At 36.9% G+C, this 21,235-nt stretch overlaps 1 protein-coding gene across 3 annotated transcripts in view; it reads right to left on the bottom strand.

Moving 5' to 3' along the window:
• Positions 1-21,235, bottom strand: part of TMPRSS15 (transmembrane serine protease 15) — a gene marked incomplete at both ends in the record, with an annotated part of 138,186 nt that overhangs the window by 21,068 nt on the left and 95,883 nt on the right. For all 3 annotated transcript variants that reach the window (XM_082838999.1, XM_082839000.1, XM_082839001.1), the window contains 3 exons: positions 925-1,099; positions 1,830-1,879; positions 12,129-12,224. In XM_082838999.1, the coding sequence (XP_082695125.1) occupies positions 925-1,099; positions 1,830-1,879; positions 12,129-12,224 (321 nt within the window). The remainder of the gene's footprint in view (positions 1-924; positions 1,100-1,829; positions 1,880-12,128; positions 12,225-21,235) is intronic.

The following is a 21,235-nucleotide window of genomic DNA, read 5'->3' as shown; positions in this document are numbered from 1 at the left end:
GCATCCTCCATTCTGAGCACACACACTTCTCTCAGAGATTCTGAACTCTAGACGCTCATTCTAATCCTCACAGGTAAGGTCATTCCCTGGAAGTCTCTTGGGGCAGGAAATCACCCTTGTCAGGGCTTATGAATCTTTAGGAGGAAGTTACGTGTTTTTCTAACTTAATTCAGAAGGGTTGGAGTACAATTACCTAAAGAGGTGCCGTCTTTCAGGCAGAAGAAGAAATTCACATGTTCTTGGGCCCAGGAATATTGATGTTTATTTCCAGGCCCTTCCACCCACTCTCTTTTCTCCTGTGACACTGCTTTAAGAATGGCTGCTCTAGAGGGAGAAGATAAATTCTAAAATTCAGCATGTATTTTGTCATATCAAAAAAAGAATTCGACATGGTTGATATTAGTTCTAAGTTTTAGTTACAGTTAGCATCAAAACAGATCTGACTTGAGAACTAAGGAAACATTTTTATGCTAATTCAGAGCAAAGCGCTTACACGTGAATTTCAAAGGGCACACTTTTTAATTTGTAACTTGAAGGCTATCTATACATGCTTTTTTTGACATTGACACTTTGCTGACAATAAATATTGTCCTAATTGGTTGATAACCAGCAAAATTTATATAGTGAAAACTAATTTTATACCTTAAAAAATGCTTACCTTGTAAATAGGTGGAAATTTCAATTTTTATGTATGTATGAACCATAATACTTGATCCAAGGGTCTAATGAAGAATAAATTTTAATTATACTTTCTCTATTTTTATACATGATTTTAATGGGAAAATGATTGGAAAGTTTATAATGTTATAAACAGCAGGAACATTTCCCTGCTGGGAGGGTTTGGGGAGGCTGCCTGAAATGGGATGCCTAGTGTCTGCTGGGGTCACCTCGTTGGGGAAGGGCCAGCTGTGATATCGCACTCACCCATACACGCAGTGGGCGGCCGACACCAGCCAGTCCCTGCTGACCAGAGAAGCCCCACAGAGCAGCCGGTCGTTATAATACACAGCAACGATCCAAGGCCAGGCTCCTTCTTGGGAATTGTTTCCTCCAACGATCTTCGGGCTAACTTCTTGAGCCACCAGTTTTTTTCCACACGCTGTTGAGATCATTGAAGAAAGAACTTGTAGTTAATTTTGGTGGATTTCCTCTGGTCATGAAAATTGGGTGGATCACTGCAAAATAACTTTAGGTGACATAGTGACTCTAAACAGAATGATTGTGATGACTGAATAGGAAAAACTGATGCCATTGCTACTGCCACCATCTTCAGTAAAGCCTAAAGATGGTCTTCATAATGTATGGAAATTCCTCACTGATGTGTTGCAATGGACACTCCCTGTAGATCACAACAACAGGATGAGAAGACTCAAGTTTCAAAGGGACCTACAGGGTCATATTGGCCAGGCATGAACTGTATCCAGGCATGTTGACTGTTTTCATTGTTGCCATTGGAGTAAATCTCAGGAGCTTGAATGATGGAGGTATTATTACACAGAGAAGCTCAGGATGGTGTAATTTCAAGGCTTCATTACAGTACTCCCATAAGTATTAAGTGCACATTTTTAAAATTTTCACATATCACAGGGAAATTTAAAATTGACTCATAAAAAAATCATCTTTTTCAAGATTTCAAAGGACATGGAAATTCGTGAAGTATAATATCTTCTTAAATGCCTTTTTAAAATTCTGCCGCCTCTGTCTGTGTTATCTACTATTAATGAAATTTTGTGCACATCCTTTTGGGTGTATGGATAAATTTTAAAAAAGAAATAAACAGAATTTTAAACTGAAGGCTTGAAGGAGAACAGGAGGAAATATTTACTCACATTTATGGTTACATTGTAACAGAATCAGTGAATCCTCTAAGCACTGTTTACTGTAATAGAAGAACAACTGTATTTCAAAAATGGTGCACACAACATTTTAAAGCAAAACATAGTGTAAGTTGTCCTATTTTTTCTCTTTAGTAAAATGGACCTTTAAATGTGTCATACATAAAATGCATAGCAGAAAATCCTCAAAGTCAAATAAAGCTGAGTTCGTATCTTTAACTCTACTGCTTACTCTTCATGTGACTTTGGATAAGTTGCTCAATATCCCCAAGACTCAGTTTTAACATCCATAAAACAGGGGCAATAGTACTTTATTGGAGTTTTGTGAGATGTAAATAAATATTTGCAATGGAATTATTATTGTGTGTTATACACAATGAATACCTGATGAACGGTAGCTTCTGTTAGTTTCTGTGAACCAACCTTGGATTTCACCGTTCTATAATACAGAATATGCTTCACTATTGCTAACGAGGGCCTATTCAGGGCCCCAAACTGTGTGTGAGGCTATGTACTTTATTCAGGGAATTCAATGATGAATGAATCATGAGTCCTGCTTTCAAGGGAGGCAGACATGTAAATATAAAATAAAGTGCAGGCATAAATAATTAAAAACTCACTACCCATTTAAATATTTGGATACCAACTTTTTTCAAAGCCAAGAATTCTAAAGAAAAATTAAAACAAAGAAAAAATTTTAAATGTGTTATACTTACTAACCACTAGAGGTCAGTATAACACAAGGAATTAAAGTACTTGCCCACACCTTTCCCTGATGGCAGCTACTGTAGCTATCGTTTGCCTTAAAACACAAGAGTACACACATATAATTTTAATGGTTTCTATTTACATATTTAACAACACCTACTGTGCATGTTTTTTAGGTGCTTGAAATTTTAGGGAAGAACAAGTCAAAAAACATAAAACATGGCCCAAGATGCATATGAGATCATTAAGTACAACAAAACAATTCAGTGTGTCTGGAACATACATGATAAGGATTACTTGAAATTACATGCATTCATGTTGTCTGAAAAATCCCCGAGAGCAGACATAGCCAATTGAAATATAAGTAAATATACATTTTATTAATAAGCAATGTGCATGTAGGTATATCTATCTAGATATAGATAAATCAATATGCATTCATAATTCCCCAAAGAAGAAGTCTCAGTTAATGCTTCTTCTGTTATCCACCCATGGTTAGGAGAGAAGTCGTTTTTAGGATGTACCCCAGCATACTGTCAAGTTTCATTCAAACTTTCTACATCTACAATATCCATCAATGAAAACTCATATTCAAAATGGTTCATCATTTTTAGGTGTTAAACAATATTTAAGACTCTGTGGTCTGTGAAAAATGGATGAATTTCTTTTCAGCAAGCACAGAAAAGTTTTTGGTTAACTTAATGGTTACCAGAGAATTAAACTGAGCTTAACACCTCATTCTTCAAGTGTTTTGGTTAATCAAAATTTTCATACACAAACACACACGTAGGGTCTCAGTATACAGCAGTAAGTTGCTTCACTTATGGTCAGAGTGAGCAGTGAGTACATTTGTCCAGGTACGTTATAGAGATTAGAGAAAAATAGAATAACTTTCCTGTCCTTCAGTCCTGGAGTCAGAATTAGATCAGCCCTCTGTATGGGAAAAAAGTCAATGCCATGATCCTGTGTCTTGCTTTCAGCCCAGAGGGACAATATTGGGATACAAATGGATGGGTTTGTATCTACTGTGTTGACAAAATGAACTGATTTCTCTCCCTATATATGCCCAACAAGTGGCCTTTTTTCTTTCTTTTTCCTTTCCAGAACTGTTATTTAAAGTGATATGCTGCCTTGGAGAGTTCAGAGGTAGCACAGTAGAATGGCAAGTGGAGGGCTTTGAAGCCAGATAAACCTGGGTTAGAATCTCATGTTGCCTCCAGCTTTGTGAACAAGTCCAAGTCACTTATCAACACCAGGCTTTTCTCCTCATCCTTACAGTGGAGTCATGCTACTTAAGTCAAAGAGACTAGAAATAACCTCTGTAACATTGCAATGTTTCTGCCACAGCATCTGTCACAGGACAGGCATTCAATAAACTGTTGATAAGTACTCTATATCCTGTACCTAGCACCATGCTTAGAACACATTGTCAATCAATATATATTAAGTCAAAATTTTTGTTGTTGTTGTTATCTAGGACTACTAGACAAAAAATTAGAGGAAAGGGAAACCCAATACTGGCAGCAGCATGAATTGTACATTTCCAGTTATATCAGGTCAGATTGCTGGTACCATGTTGAATGGCCTTCTCTCACTGGTGGGAAAATAGTAGTCTAGTCATGCATATGCCTCATAATAGGAGAAAAAAATGGGGATCTAAGTCGATCTTCATAGTTGGAAGAATCATCTTTTTTTTTTTTTTAACATCTTTATTGGAGTATAATTGCTTTACAATGGTATGTTAGTTTCAGCTTCACAACAAAATGAATCAGTTATATATATACATATATTCCCATATCTCTTCCCGCTTGCGTCTCCCTCCCTCCCACCCTCCCTATCCCACCCCTCCAGGCGGTCACAAAGCACCGAGCTGATCTCCCTGTGCTATGCGGCTGCTTCCCACTAGTTATCTACCTTACGTTTGGTAGTGTATATATGTCCATGCCTCTTTATCGCTTTGTCACCGTTTACCCTTCCCCCTCCCCATAGCCTCAAGTCCATTCTCTAGTAAGTCTGTGTCTTTATTCCTGTTTCACCCCTAGGTTTTTCATGACTTTTTTTTTTTTAAATTCCATATATATGTGTTAGCATACGGTATTTGTCTCTCTCTTTCTGACTTACTTCACTCTGTATGACAGACTCTAGGTCTATCCACCTCATTACAAATAGCTCAATTTCGTCTCTTTTTATGGCTGAGTAATATTCCATTGTATATATGTGCCACATCTTCTTTATCCATTCATCCGATGATGGACACTTAGGTTGTTTCCATCTCTGGGCTATTGTAAATAGAGCTGCAATGAACATTTTGGTACATGACTCTTTTTGAATTATGGTTTTCTCAGGGTATATGCCCAGTAGTGGGATTGCTGGGTCATATGGTAGTTCTATTTGTAGCTTTTTAAGGAACCTCCATACTGTTCTCCACAGTGGCTGTATCAATTTACATTCCCACCAACAGTGTAAGAGGGTTCCCTTTTCTCCACACCCTCTCCAGCATTTATTGTTTCTAGATTTTTTGATGATGGCCATTCTGACTGGTGTGAGATGATATCTCATTGTAGTTTTGATTTGCATTTCTCTCATGATTAGTGATGTTGAGCATTCTTTCATGTGTTTGTTGGCACTCTGTATATCTTCTTTGGAGAAATGTCTATTTAGGTCTTCTGCCCATTTTTGGATTGGGTTGTTTGTTTTTTTGTTATTAAGCTGCATGAGCTGCTTATAAATTTTGGAGATCAATCCTTTGTCAGTTGCTTCATTTGTAAATATTTTCTCCCATTCTGAGGGTTGTCTTTTGGTCTTCTTTATGGTTTCCTTTGCTGCGCAAAAGCTTTTAAGCTTCATTAGGTCCCATTTGTTTACTCTTGTTTTTATTTCCATTTCTCTAGGAGGTGGGCCAAAAAGGACCTTGCTGTGATTTATGTCATAGAGTGTTCTACCTATGTTTTCCTCTAAGAGTTTGATAGTTTCTGGCCTTACATTTAGGTCTTTAATCCATTTTGAGCTTATTTTTGTGTATGGTGTTAGGGAGTGATCTAATTTCATACTTTTACATGTAGCTGTCCAGTTTTCCCAGCACCAATTATTGAAGAGGCTGTCCTTTCTCCACTGTACATTTCTGCCTCCTTTGTCAAAGATAAGGTGACCATACGTGCGTGGGTTTATCTCTGGGCTTTCTATCCTGTTCCATTGATCTATCTTTCTGTTTTTGTGCCAGTACCATACCGTCTTGATAACTGTAGCTTTGTAGTATAGTCTGAAGTCAGGGAGCCTGATTCCTCCAGTTCCTTCTTTCGTTCTCAAGATTGCTTTGGCTATTCGGGGTCTTTTGTGTTTCCATACAAATTGCAAAATTTTTTGTTCTAGTTCTGTGAAAAATGCCAGTGGTAGTTTGATAGGGATTGCATTGAATCTATAGATTGCTTTGGGTAGTAGAGTCATTTTCACAATGTTGATTCTTCCAATCCAACAACATGGTATATCTCTCCATCTATTTGTATCATCTTTAATTTCTTTCATCAGTGTCTTATAATTTTCTGCATACAGATCTTTTGTCTCCTTAGGTAGGTTTATTCCTAGATATTTTATTCTTTTTGTTGCAATGGTAAATGGGAGTGTTTTCTTGATTTCACTTTCAGATTTTTCATCATTAGTATATAGGAATGCCAGAGATTTCTGTGCATTAATTTTGTATCCTGCCACTTTACCAAATTCATTGATTAGCTCTAGTAGTTTTCTGGTAGCATCTTTAGGGTTCTCTATGTATAGGATCATGTCATCTGCAAACAGTGACAGCTTTACTTCTTCTTTTCCGATTTGGAGTCCTTTTATTTCCTTTTCTTCTCTGATTGCTGTGGCTAAAACTTCCAAAACTATGTTGAATAAGAGTGGTGAGAGTGGGCAACCTTGTCTTGTTCCTGATCTTAGTGGAAATGCTTTCAGTTTTTCACCATTGAGGATGATGTTTGCTGTGGGCTTGTCATATATGGCCTTTATTATGTTGAGGAAAGTTCCCTCTATGCCTACTTTCTGCAGGGTTTTTATCATAAATGGGTGTTGAATTTTGTCAAAAGCTTTCTCTGCATCTATTGAGATGATCATATGGTTTTTCTCCTTCAGTTTGTTAATATGGTTTATCACATTGATAGATTTGCGTATATTGAAGAATCCTTGCATTCCTGGAATAAACCCCACTTGATCATGGTGTATGATCCTTTTAATGTGCTGTTGGATTCTGTTTGCTAGTATTTTGTTGAGGATTTTTGCATCTATGTTCATCAGTGATATTGGCCTGTAGTTTTCTTTCTTCGTGACATCCTTGTCTGGTTTTGGTATCAAGGTGATGGTGGCCTCGTAGAAGGAGTTTGGGAGTGTTCCTCCCTCTGCTATATTTTGGAAGAGTTTGAGAAGGATAGGTGTTAGCTCTTCTCTAAATGTTTGATAGAATTCGCCTGTGAAGCCATCTGGTCCTGGGCTTTTCTTTGTTGGAAGATTTTTAATCACAGTTTCAATTTCAGTGCTTGTGATTGGTCTGTTCATATTTTCTATTTCTTCCTGATTCAGTCTTGGCAGGTTGTGCATTTCTAAGAATTTGTCCATTTCTTCCAGATTGTCCATTTTATTGGCATAGAGTTGCTTGTAGTAATCTCTCATGATCTCTTTTATCTCTGCAGTGTCAGTTGTTACCTCTCCTTTTTCATTTCTAATTCTATTGATTTGAGTCTTCTCCCTTTTTTTCTTGATGAGTCTGGCTAGTCGTTTATCTATTTTGTTTATCTTCTCAAAGAACCAGCTTTTAGTTTTATTGATCTTTGCTATTGTTTCCTTCATTTCTTTTTCATTTATTTCTGATCTGATTTTTATGATTTCTTTCCTTCTGCTAGCTTTGGGATTTTTTTGTTCTTCTTTCTCTAATTGCTTGAGGTGCAAGGTTAGGTTGTTTATTCGAGATGTTTCCTGCTTCTTAAGGTGGGCTTGTATTGCTATAAACTTCCCCCTTAGAACTGCTTTTGCTGCATCCCACAGGTATTGGGTCGTTGTGTCTCCATTGTCATTTGTTTCTAGGTATTTTTTGATTTCCTCTTTGATTTCTTCAGTGATCACTTCATTATTAAGTAGTGTATTGTTTAGCCTCCATGTGTTTGTATTTTTTACAGATCTTTTCCTGTAATTGATATCTAGTCTCATGGCGTTGTGGTCAGAAAAGATACTTGATACAATTTCAATTTTCTTAAATTTACCAAGGCTTGATTTGTGACCCAAGATATGATCTATCCTGGAGAATGTTCCATGAGCACTTGAGAAAAATGTGTATTCTGTTGTTTTTGGATGGAATGTCCTATAAATATCAATTAACTCCATCTCGTTTAATGTATCATTTAAAGCTTGTGTTTCCTTATTTATTTTCATTTTGGATGATCTGTCCATTGGTGAAAGTGGGGTGTTAAAGTCCCCTACTATGAATGTGTTACTGTCGATTTCCCCTTTTATGGTTGTCAGTATTTGCCTTATGTATTGAGGTGCACCTATGTTGGGTGCATAAATATTTACAATTGTTATATCTTCCTCTTGGATTGATCCCTTGATCATTATGTAGTGTCCTTCTTTGTCTCTTCTAATAGTCTTTGTTTTAAAGTCTATTTTGTCTGATATGAGAATTGCTACTCCAGCTTTCTTTTGGTTTCCATTTGCATGAAATACCTTTTTCCATCCCCTTACTTTCAGTCTGTATGTGTCTCTAGGTCTGAAGTGGGTCTCTTGTAGACAGCAAATATATGGGTCTTGTTTTTGTATCCATTCAGCCAATCTGTGTCTTTTGGTGGGAGCATTTAGTCCATTTACATTTAAGGTAATTATCGATATGTGTGTTCCTATTCCCATTTTCTTAATTGTTTTGGGTTCGTTATTGTAGGTCCTTTCCTTCTTTTGTGTTTCTTGCCTAGAGAAGTTCCTTTAGCAGTTGTTGTAGAGCTGGTTTGGTGGTGCTGAACTCTCTCAGCTTTTGCTTGTCTGTAAAGGTTTTAATTTCTCCATCAAATCTGAATGAGATCCTTGCTGGGTAGAGTAATCTTGGTTGCAGGTTTTTCTCCTTCAACACTTTCAATATGTCCTGCCACTCCCTTCTGGCTTGCAGAGTTTCTGCTGAAAGATCAGCTGTTAACCTTATGGGGATTCCCTTGTGTGTTTTTTGTTGTTTTTCCCTTGCTGCTTTTAATATGTTTTCTTTGTATTTAATTTTTGACAGTTTGATTAATATGTGTCTTGGCGTATTTCTCCTTGGATTTATCCTGTATGGGACTCTCTGTGCTTCCTGGACTTGATTAACTATTTCCTTTCCCATATTAGGGAAGTTTTCAACTATAATCTCTTCAAATATTTTCTCAGTCCCTTTCTTTTTCTCTTCTTCTTCTGGAACCCCTATAATACGAATGTTGGTGCATTTAATGTTGTCCCAGAGGTCTCTGAGACTGTCCTCAGTTCTTTTCATTCTTTTTTCTTTATTCTGCTCTGCAGTAGTTATTTCCACTATTTTATCTTCCAGGTCACTTATCCGTTCTTCTGCCTCAGTTATTCTGCTATTGATCCCATCTAGAGTACTTTTAATTTCATTTATTGTGTTGTTCATCGTTGCTTGTTTCATCTTTAGTTCTTCTAGGTCCTTGTTAACTGATTCTTGCAATTTGTCCATTCTATTGTCCATTCTATCTCCAAGATTTCGGATCAACCTTACTATCATTATTCTGAATTCTTTTTCAGGTAGACTGCCTATTTCCTCTTCATTTGTTAGGTCTGGTGGGTTTTTATCTTGCTCCTTCATCTGCTGTGTGTTTTTCTGTCTTTTCATTTTGCTTATCTTACTGTGTTTGGGGTCTCCTTTTTTTTTTTTTTTTTTTGCAGGCTGAAGGTTCGTAGTTCCTGTTGTTTTTTGTGTCTGTCCCCAGTGGCTAAGGTTGGTTCAGTGGGTTGTGTAGGCTTCCTGGTGGAGGGTACTAGTGCCTGTGTTCTGGTGTATGAGGCTGGATCTTGTCTTTCTGGTGGGCAGGTCCACGTCTGGTGGTGTGTTTTGGGGTGTCTGTAGACTTATTATGATTTTGGGCAGCCTCTCTGCTAATGGGTGGGGTTGTGTTCCTGTCTTGCTAGTTGTTTGGCATAGGATGTCCAGCACTGTAGCTTGCTGGTCGTTGAGTGAAGCTGGGTGCTGGTGTTGAGATGGAGATCTCTCGGAGATTTTTGCTGTTTGATATTATGTGCAGCTGGGAGGCCTCTTGTGGACCAGTGTCCTGAAGTTGGCTCTCCCACCTCAGAGGCACAGCACTGAGTCCTGGCTGGAGCACCAAGAGCCTTTCATCCACAGGGCTCCTTAATTTGGGATGATTCGTTGCCTATTCAGGTATTCCACAGATGCAGGGTATATCAAGTTGATTGTGGAGCTTTAATCCGCTGCTTCTGAGGCTGCTGGGAGAGATTTCCCTTTCTCTTCTTTGTTCTCACAGTTCCCAGGGGCTCAGTTTTGGATTTGGCCCCGCCTGTGCGTGTAGGTCGCTGGAGGGCGTCTGTTCTTTGCTCAGACAGGACGGGGTTAAAGGAGCCGCTGATTCGGAGGCTCTGGCTCACCCAGGCCGGGGGGTAGGGAGGGTCACGGAGTGCGGGGCGGGCCTGCAGCGGCAGAGGCCGGCGTGACGCTGCAGCGGGACCCCGGTAGCGGCGGGCTGCACAGGCTCCCCGGGAGGGCGTGTGGCTAGTGACCTGAGCTCGCACACAGGCCTCCTGGCGGCGGCAGCAGCGGCCTTAGCGTCCCATGTCCGTCTCTGGGCTCCGCACTCTTAGCTGCGGCTCGCGCCCGTCCCCGGAGCTCTCCCAAGCAGCGTTCCCAATCCCCCCTCCTCGTGCACCAGGAAACAAAGAGGGACGTAAAAGTCTCTTGCCTCTTCGGCAGGTCCAGACCCCTCCCCAGACTCTCTCCCGGCCAGCCGCGGCGCACCAACGCCCTGCAGGCTGTGTTCACGCCGCCAACCTCAGTCCTCTCCCGGCGCTCTGACCGAATCATCTTCTTTGATATCCTCTTCCTTTCCTAATTTTTTTATTATGACCACTAGTGAAAGGGTGTTTTCAAAAACACCAGATTTCATGGGGCAATAAATGTATTTCTGCAATAAATATATACATACATACATACATACATAGATACTAACTAAGTGCATATATGTCTGATTTCCTGTCAACCCAGTATAAGGTGGCTAATTAAGGAAGAGATTAAGAACGTTCTGGATTATTGATGTGATGAAAGTTTCAAGTATCTTTGTGTGTAAATGGTGTCTCTTTCAAATAACATGAACATACATACAATAAAGACATCAATGTATAATGATACTGGCATTTTGTTGATAAGCATGGAATAAACTAGTTCTTATTTTAAATATGCATATAATTAATATAAAATATTCTGTACTTTTTCCTTTTTTTCTAACTGATTCTTAAATGTCTATAAAATATAAATAAGAGACATTCTCAGCATACACACTGTTCAAGATCTATAATGATAATGCAAATTTAGACATGCTTTATAGAAAGGAAATCTAGTAGGCCGCTTTCTCACTTGCAGATGGTTTGCTTCACCCTTGATGAGACTAATAAAATCAGTCAAGACCCTGCAAATATTCATATAAAATATTCAACTGCAAAGTACTTTGGTACTAAAACTACTCCTTTAACAATCTGTTTTACTGGTTGAGCTCACAGACATGGCAACTTTTCATGAAGAGCTGAGTAATTATATAATTTCACTTTTCACCATTAAGTGTATTAAACAAAGAACTTCAAGCTAATGCACCAGCAATGATATCTTAAATCCTTGTCTGTTGTTACAGCTTCTTCTTGAAGTTACTATCTTCCCATCCAAGCTGGCCTTTAATGGAACTGTAAAATTCAGAAGCCAATTTCAACCGAAGTTATCATTAATTCCCAAACAGCAGAAATGACACAATCTAAACTAAAACAGGTCTTTGAATACAGGAAGGATGCTGCTTTTTAAAACATGAGTAAAAGCTGTAAAAGTGAACCTAATTGTAAAGAGCCAAGGAGAAAATGCAGACACAACTTAAAGTCTGTACTCTTTCACTTAATAACCATGTTCTATTTGCTAGAGAAAAGAATACCATGACTTTTTTATCCCTTTCTTCTCTTTTGATGATAACTAGTTGTGTCACTCTTTTTAGTCTGATCAACATTGGACCTATTTATTCCAACCCTCACAATTTCTTTGTATGGGGTTTACTTGTTTATAAATCCAAGAGTATGGATAAAAAGAATGTGGAAGTAAAACTTATTGAATCTCTATCAGTGTGCTCTCTAATTACACTGTAATACTTCATTTGACCCTGTTACCATATGTATATGAGGATTAGGCAATGTTATCAGATAGGGTCGATTAGATACTGTTTGAGATTACCTGAATAACAAAAAAATTAAATAACTTTCAAGATTATGTGGCATATATGGTGGTATTAAAATCTGACTGACTTCAAAATCCACCTTCTTTCCTGTCCATGTACAACTAGTCAAAGAACACATTTTGAGACCCACCTTGGTGTTAGTATTAAGCTGCCATTAGGTGTTGTGTTTAGTTGTACAAACGGTCCATGTCCAGTAGAAAAGATTGGCATGGATGAGTTTCCACTCCTAGGGAAAAGCACGCAGACAAAACAAAAACACAAAAAAGTCATAAACGAAACTGCTAGTTATTTAATGCTGCAGACATTGAAATAAATTATGAAATGCCAGGCAAAGAGATTAACATTTTAATATTAAGCTTCAAATGTTTTGATGTTTAAAAGATGGTACAACTCAGTAGAAGAATTACTCATAATGACATGAAATGTAATTTTAATTTTTGCATAATACCTATTGTTCTTGTTTGCCTGCTCATATATGTTATTTAACAGAGTTAAAATCAGTGCATATGTCATTTGAGTGTCTGATTTGTTTCATTTGACTTTTCTATGTTGTCCAACAATTTCTATAATGGTCAATTATAATGACAACTTCAAAGAGTTGCCGCAACATAATTTATTAATCTTCTTTTTCCTGTTGAGTGTAATTCATCTTTTAAAAAATGCACGTTGCCTAAGAACAACATAGAAAAAGGAGATCCTCAGTGTTTACTTTTGTTGCTTTGTTCTTGATATTTCATTCAATTCAAAGCCTAACAGCCCTAATTTAAAATCGGAAGCTATGTTTTTGCTCTAAAAGAGGGAGTATGCAGCCTGTACCTCCAAGTGTCAAATGGTGAACCAGAATGGGATAAAAAGACACCTCCATGTGACAAAAGACATTAAGTTACTGGTCTTTCTTATCCCTGAAAACCTGTTACAGTTCTCAACTGTGAACATTCACTGAAGATTTCTTTTAATTATCCACTCTTCCCTAGGCTTAGCTGGAAACTTTTAGCTTCTCACTTTCTAATCTTTTTCTTGCCTTTTATTTATTCCAGATTTTAATCTTCATATAAAAATATGCCTTTAGGCTGGAAACATCCTGATTCCTGCTATCTTCTCTGGGCTGGCAGGGAGATGATGTGGTTCCTATCTTTTGGAGTATCTTGAAGGACCCATCCACTCCCTCTTCAAAAGAAGGTCCAGTGTTTTTTCCAGGCTATAGTCAACGCTGACCCTTTTCTGTCTGTGTGCATAGAGGAAGTTTCCAAGGAACACTCACGGCTGTTATGATCAGTAAGAGGAAAAGAATGAAGTAGAGGGTGTTTCCTTTCTCTTTCCGGTAAGACAACACCTTAAAGAAACTGAAAGTGTCTGATACCTTTCATTCACTGAACAGAGAACTGGAACAATGGAGCTTGTATTTAATGTCCCAGAATTTATCATCTTGCACTTTCATTTTATAAACAGATAAATGTTAACTCAAGCACACAAATCAATCACCATTCCCTTAATAAAACCTGAAATGGATTTACCAAAGGGAAAATGAGTGTTGCTACTATTATTGCTAAAGATTAAGATATTCCTTCCATGTGGGAAGAAGAATCATCTTATTTAAGGACGTATATAAAATATATTTTTTTATAGCTCAGAAAACAAAACAGGCATAAAGACATGCAAAAAAAAGGAAAACACTAATCTGAAAAGATACATGCACCCCAAAGTTCATAGCAGCATTATTTACAATAGCCAAGATATGGAAGCAACCTATGTGCCCATCGACAGATGAATGGATAAATAAGATGTGGTACACACACACACACACACACACACACACACACACACACACACACACACGCTGGAATATTATTCAGCCATAAAAAGAATGGAATCTTGTCATTTATGACAAAATGGATGGACCTGGAGGGTATTATGCTAAGCAAAACAAGTCAGACAGAGAAAGACAAATACTGGATGTTTTCTAAAAAACAAAACAAGTGAACAAATATAACAAAGTAGAAACAGACTCACAGATACAAAGAACAAACAGGGGTTTGTTCACAGATACAAAGAACAAACAGGGGTTGCCAGAGGGGAAATGGGTGGAAGGAGGGACAAAGAGGTAGATTAAGAGGTAGAAACTTCCTATTAATCTGTCTCATATCAATTTAATTTAGACCAGCCAGAAGAAGCTATAGAAGGGTAGAGGAAAATTTCTTCCTCCCTGACAGTGTGTAATCTATAAAAATATCCAATATGTTGTACACCTGAAATTAATATAATATTGTAAGTTAACTATACTTCAGTTTAAAAAAAAAAGATCTCAAATGGCAGCAGAGGGTATAGAAGGTCAGGAATGCTCTAGATCAGGAAGGACTTTACCACTGCAGGAATCTTTTAGTTAAGGACGCACACATTTAGGGAAGACAGGATGTTGATCAAAAGAGATTTTAGATGACTGGATTTTACCGTCGGTACAGCTTCTGGTACAATTCATCAACACTAATCTTGACTTTTAAGAATATCAGGGAATGTCTATCCAATTTGAAGAGGCTCTAGTTGTGTTGACTCTGCATGAAGGCTCCAGGAACATCATTGGAATTGGTTGATTAGTGTACCTCTTCACTGGGAGGGACAAGTTGGTGGATCCTAGTTACTCTCCAATCTCCCTTTTAGATGTCTGTCTTCTTTTACCACTTTTGGTTCATGTTCTCAGTATCCTTATTCTGCTGAATGCCTATGTGTGTTGTATATTCTTCTAGGTAGTTTTCTATGTTCCCGACTCTCCATGATGAAAGATTTTCCAGGTGTGTAATCCAGATAAGCAACATTAGCCTCACCAGGGGCTAGTTACAAATCGCCCAGCTCTATCCCAGATCCACCCACAATTTTGAAACTCTGGGGGTGAGATCCAGTGATGAGTCTTTTAACAAACCTTCCAGGTGATTCTGATGCTTCCTAGTTGCAAACCACTGTCATAGTCAAATGAAATATCTAATTCTTTACTTGTTCAGGAGTCTGCTCGTTGGCTTCCAAAGTGACTTCTAGTTACCTATAGTAACCTTACTATAAGCAATCTGTTTAAGCCACTGATAAAATTAATTCATATATCAGGACCCACAAAATGGTGGTCACCCAGGGGCCTGGCCCACATCACAAATCTAAACCTAAGTCAGCCTACACTTACAGGAAGTGTTTCACTTCCTGAAATGTAGAAAGAAAATGTAACACCAGTCACAATCTTCCAACTCAGGTTTAGCTAGCTCACCTTACCCTAGAAAATGGGACCTGGTAGCCTATATGCCTATAAGGAAATCCCTGACCTTCATTGCCTCTTCTAATGTTCCATAAAACTCACTGTTGCCCCAAATCCCTCAGGAATAGTGTTCCACTGCTTGTGAGGCACTGTACCCCCAATCTATGGGCTGTTTACTCTTGAATAAAGGACGTCAAACTCGTTATTAAATTGTTTTAGTTTTGTCATTTGACAGCACTCATTACTATGTGGGGGGACATCTAGAAGAGTAATTCATTAAAAATATACATCAGAGTTGTGGATTTAAGCCTTCTATTATCTCTAGCTGTTTTTAGTCTATTGCTTAGCTGTCTTTTTAAAGACAGATCCTTAGGGGATGCATTAATTTCTCTGGAAACTCAAAACAAAATTAAATTGAAAAAATATTGAAAAATTATTTATAAATCAGTTTTTAATCTATTATCTCTTTATTACACACCTACCATTGGCATTGCACTGATAGGATTGGCAGTTAAATTTTTAACACATGCCTATTCTAGAAGACAGACTAGAGGCAAAGCTTTAAGAATAGACTATTTAGTAAACACTAAATGTGCTACCCTGGGATTCTGAAGTGCTGTTCCATAGTGATGTTTTCACTATCTGGTTGAGAAAAATAGAGATTATATATACACGTGGAAAAAATGACACACATAAAGCTTGTATTCTAAGACGTGTTCTATATATGCAGCCTCAAACTTTATATGAGAAAAGACTGCAGTTAATGGTGTAGATATATTGTTTTGGGTTATTCAGAAAAACTGGAAAAAAACATTCTTTTGGAAAAAACTTCTAAAGTACTCTCATAATTAAATTTTTTGTTGTAAATATTGGTATCAGCAACCTAAGAGTAGTGTATAGAGGCCATCCGTTCATACAAATATTTCCAGGTGTCAGTGCTGGATGTTAAAAGTTGGAATTTAATTGGAGACAGAGTAACTGCATTTCAAATCCTTCCAAATCAAGTTCACCTTTTTCAGACTGAACACAATTTATTCCAGTTTGTATTTATAGTAAGCAGAATATAAGCAGCAGAAGTTTATGACAAACTATTTCTTATTTTAAGAAATGATGGAGACAATAAAGATATATTCAATATTTAAAATATTCTTGGCAAAATAAAAGGTTAGCAACAATATATTAAGTCACCATTTATTATTTAGAAACAAAATCTCAGAACTGAAAAATTGAACTGTTGAGAATATATTCAAGGGATGATAGTTTTCCCTGTCCTTATCTGTTTCTATTTTAGAATATAGAAGCCTCCCTCCCCTCCCCAAACAACAGGATTTAAGGGAATGGTGAAGATATTTTGGTTTGGGGAAAACCATAATATCTTGCTGTTTTTATGTAACAAACTTTAAGTGGAAAAAAAAGTCTGAGTAAAAAACAAAAACAAACAAATAAAATCCCCAACTCTGTTAACAGACTTTTATAGACTGAACAACTATGTTGCAGAAAATTTATTGGTAGATGATTCACAACTGACCAAAAGAGATTTTCTTAACCTTTATGTGTATAATTATATTCTCAGTAAATTCCTTGCCACATAAATCTCTCTGGGTTACAAAATACCCGTTTGAGTGTAAGTCAAAATAAAAGTTAAAGACAAAGAGATTTCTCCTTAAATTGTATTAATAAAAATAAGTGACATTTCACATAAAAGAGTACCTTAATTCCCAATAATATGTTTTCAAATACTTAGTGGGATAAATCAGGAATGATTTTTTTCCAAGCAAGCAATAATACCAACCTGTGTTTGTTGAAAACTTAGCCATGATTTTTTTTTTCCCTTTTAATTATGTCCTACTTATAGTGGTCTTTTTAAACTCTCTAATTTTGTTTTGATCTGCTGGGGGAAAAAGTTTTCCAGAGAAGTTAAAATAGGCTAGTGTTGGAATGACAAGCTGAGGAATCCCCTGGATTAAGTCAGAGATGACCCTCACATAGGGTATTTAAACCTGGTTGCAGTAGGAAACAAATGTTTGTTTGTTTGTTCTTACTTTGTTTTTAACATCAGATGAAATCAAACTGCCAAACTTTGGAGATGTTTTGTACAATTTCTATGTTTTTTACTGAAACAAGTACACAAAGTTCCATGGGTTCCTTTGAAATGAGAGGACTACTTATCAGAATCACGGGGGCTTCTTTAAAGAACCAAGACCTCTGGGCCTCATTCTAGCCAAAATTCCAGCCTGGGTTCTATGGAGGCCCTAGTAGTTCATGGTAACCTGTAGGGGGCTTATATTTGGAGGAGAAATAATGACATCTTTATTTTTACTAACTAATTGAAATATAGCCTTTTCTTCTGATACAAATTCAGGTGACTAACCACAATATTATTAGAAATACCTATACTTTTGCCACTAAAACAAATTGCAGATATCTTCAGCTCACACTGCAGTTACTGTATAACTGTAAAAATATCATTTATGTTCATTTCTGATAGTACAATAATCATTGGAATCGCCAGTATATCTTATTTACTATGTTAATAAAGAAATATATAATACCACCCTGTATTTTGAATACTTTGATAATTTTTTTCAATGTAATGAATTTCCTTTGTAGTTATGTGTATTTTACTTTATGCAAAAATATGAACTTAAGAAGAGGTTGGCAAGTTTCACCAGACTGCCAAAAATGCCCATGACACATGCAAAAGAAGGTTAAGGATATCTACCCTAGATAGTGGTTCTCAAACTTCAGTGAACAGCAGACTCACCAAGAGCTATTCAAACACAGATTGCTCTGCCCAGCTCTAGACTTTCGGATGAGTGGGTCTGAGGTGGTGGTTCCAGAATATGCGTCTGTATACATGCATCCCAGATGTTGCAGATGCTGCTAATTTGCTTTTTTTTTTAAATTCATTTTATTGAAGTATAGTTGATTTACAAAGTTGTGTTAATTTCTGCTGTATAGCAAAGTGATTCAGTTATTAACGTGCTTCTAAAATCACACACTGAAAACCACTGACCTAGACCACCCTGAATCTGAATGTCTGGGACCATGACCAGGTGACTGTAATGCATCACCAGGTCTGGGAGCTGCTGATTTAGCTTCTGCATTACAAATCAGTGGTACGGTGGTATGCTTGTTTTCATGCCCTTGCCCATAGCACATGTAATTACCTAGCCACTGTGTTTTCCCCAACCCTGTTAGATAATAAGCCTAAGATGAATCTTAGGAAGTTACACAGTTACAGTAGTTTGCTATTATTTTCTCTTTACTTATTTTTAATTAATGCATTTCTAATTCTAAAACAGGAAAAAAAAAACCCATCAGAGTTATAAATTGCAATTCTGGCAAATGATGAGCTTTTTAGCTAGGTCAGTTAAACCAAGTAAAATAAAATTTCTTTTCACCCCCTCCCCCTAGCGCCCCTACCTGACCAGCTCACTGCCTCACTCATCCCACCCTAGGGACATAGCTAAGACTAAAATTAAAATTTCCTTTGGTGTTGGACTTGTAAATTAAAATTTAAAAATAACAGAAAACATTATTTAATTATTTTTGTGTCAAGTTAGCAAATAAAAAGAAATCATTTAAAGTTGAATGTAGCAGTTATATATTTTCTATTAATTCCTATATCTAATCTTTGTTGTTGTTTTATGTTAAGGCTTTTTCCCACATAGTTGAAAATTTGGGGACATGACAGAAAATATAGTCAAGAAGAGGAATATTATTTTTCTACCAATTTCTTAAACTAATAGGAAACACAGGTTCTATTTTCAGTTTTCCAGGAACCTATTTTTAGTGCTAAATTGTGCATACAAATTTGCTGTAGTGCTTACACAGGAAATTAAATTATCATGCTCTATTTATTTGGCAGGTTAACTTAAAAAAATTTTACCCCTCACCACCCCCCCAAATTTTTGAAACACCTCTAAAATGGAAGAACATTGAAGTAATTCCGTTTCTTATTTGGGGTTTCAGAATGAGAGGCTCAACTTGATGTTTTTGATATTTGAACTGAAGGTATCTAGCCAGGACTATTATGCGATTTAAAAATTAACACCAGCTCCTCATAGGGCTGCCTCATGGGGATACATATAACTAACTCTATTTTTAAAACATTAGTATTTCCTGAATTTTGTAGAGCTGTACAGACCTGATGACTTCTCATTTTTAATCGCTTAGCAGGGCAAAACAACTGCATAGTTCATTTACTGGGTTAGCAACAGGGCAGTGTGCTTTCCTAGGAAATACCATTTTAAAAATCACTACTTTAAGTTTCCTTAACATTTATTCTTGCATCAGTATAAAATGTTTTCTTTCATACTTTGATCAGAGACAGGAAAATGTTATTCAAAGTACTTTTTACTTATGCAGCTATCAATGGCAGGGAATGAAAATGTTTCATTTAGAAAAGGAAAGGCTGATGAAATCTGCCTCATATGATTTACTAGAATCTGTGGGGAATTGCATTTTGTATCCTATCTGAATAAATAATCTTGAGAGACTACAGTGCCTTTTTAATAAATTGACTCCTAAATTACTTCCTACTGTACCAAACACATCATTTTAAACTCGCCAAGTTTTCTTTCATTACCATGCACCACTCTAGACAAATTCTCATTAAGGCTCTAACTTTCTTTCAATTACTAGAGCACTATGGAGACTATTTAATAAGTGCAGGTCCAAAGATTAAAGTCTTTGCAGAGATTACCTGACTCATTTCTGAAGAAAACAAGCGCCTGACCTTCACGAAAAATATTGTAACCAAGAGTGGGATGTACTACTCGCTTTTCACACACTAAAAAAATCTAGTTTTCTGTCCCTGTCTCCATCTGGAAGGACTGTGAGTTATTAGAAATGAGGTCAGTGAACTAGAGAGTAAAATATGGTTGGGGGGGAAAAACATGTAAATAGATAGTTGTGTGGAATTGGTTGTCATCCACACAGCTCAGGCCATTTTCTAGAAAGCCTTTCCTGACATGCCCAAATTGAGTATATGTTCTCCTATAGCACATTGTATTTATCACATTATGTTGTAATTCTTTTTTTTTTAACATCTTTATTGGAGTATAATTGCTTTAAAATTGTGTGTTAGTTTCTGCTTTATAACAAAGTGAATCAGCTTATTTATGTGTCTATCACCACCACATAAGCATTTAAAGCAAAAACAATGTCCCATTCATCTGAAGACCAGGCACAATATCATTACCAATGCTTAGATTTCCGATCTGGGAGTAAATAAAATAATATATTTATATTAGCAACTATTAAAAAATAATAAAGATAAATGTTTCCTTTCCAATATGTTCTCTCATGCAAATGAAGGAATCAGCACTATGTAATCACCCAATGAATTTTATTCAAATGCATTCAAAATATTTCTGCCAAAGAAGATATCAATCACTTTGATCTTTGTAAATGATTCATCTTAACCCCGATCTATCCTCCAGGAAACAATTCAGTTAAGATTCACAAACCACAGTGGAAAGAACACCTGTGTTTATAAGCATATAGTGATGCTTAGGTGATGAATTGGGACTCAAGCTCCTGTGTAATAAAAGCCCAATTATCCAGGGCATTTAGATTCATCCATTGTGGACACAAGGTCAAGTAACCCATCTCCTCAGCCTAAATTTTACTAAGTTTCTGAGTCTATAAAATAGTTCCTCAGCATTACTGGCAAGTTTAGTAATGGAAGCAAAGGACTTCCTAGGGCCTCACCTGCATGAACTTGCTATTGAACTAAAATCAACACTAAAGTAGGAACCTGGAGTCAGCGCCACTTATGCAGTGCTTTACTTGAAGTGGGGTTAAACAATTGTCTCTTTCAGTGTTTTGTTGATTCTTCATCAAAAAACTTTATTTCCCCTAACCTAACCTCCTCCAAGACTCTTTATGTCTCAAAGCTCCCCAGGTTAAAAGGGTTTTTGTTAGAACACAAACTATAATGTATAATAAAAGGGATATACATATATATATATATATATATATATATAGCAAGGTTT

This window comes from Leucopleurus acutus (assembly GCF_964270905.1).
Source record: "Leucopleurus acutus genome assembly, chromosome: 5".
Lineage (NCBI taxonomy): Eukaryota > Metazoa > Chordata > Mammalia > Artiodactyla > Delphinidae > Leucopleurus > Leucopleurus acutus.
The sequence above is the reverse complement of the archived record's forward strand: the minus strand, read 5'-3'. Positions and strand labels throughout refer to the sequence as shown.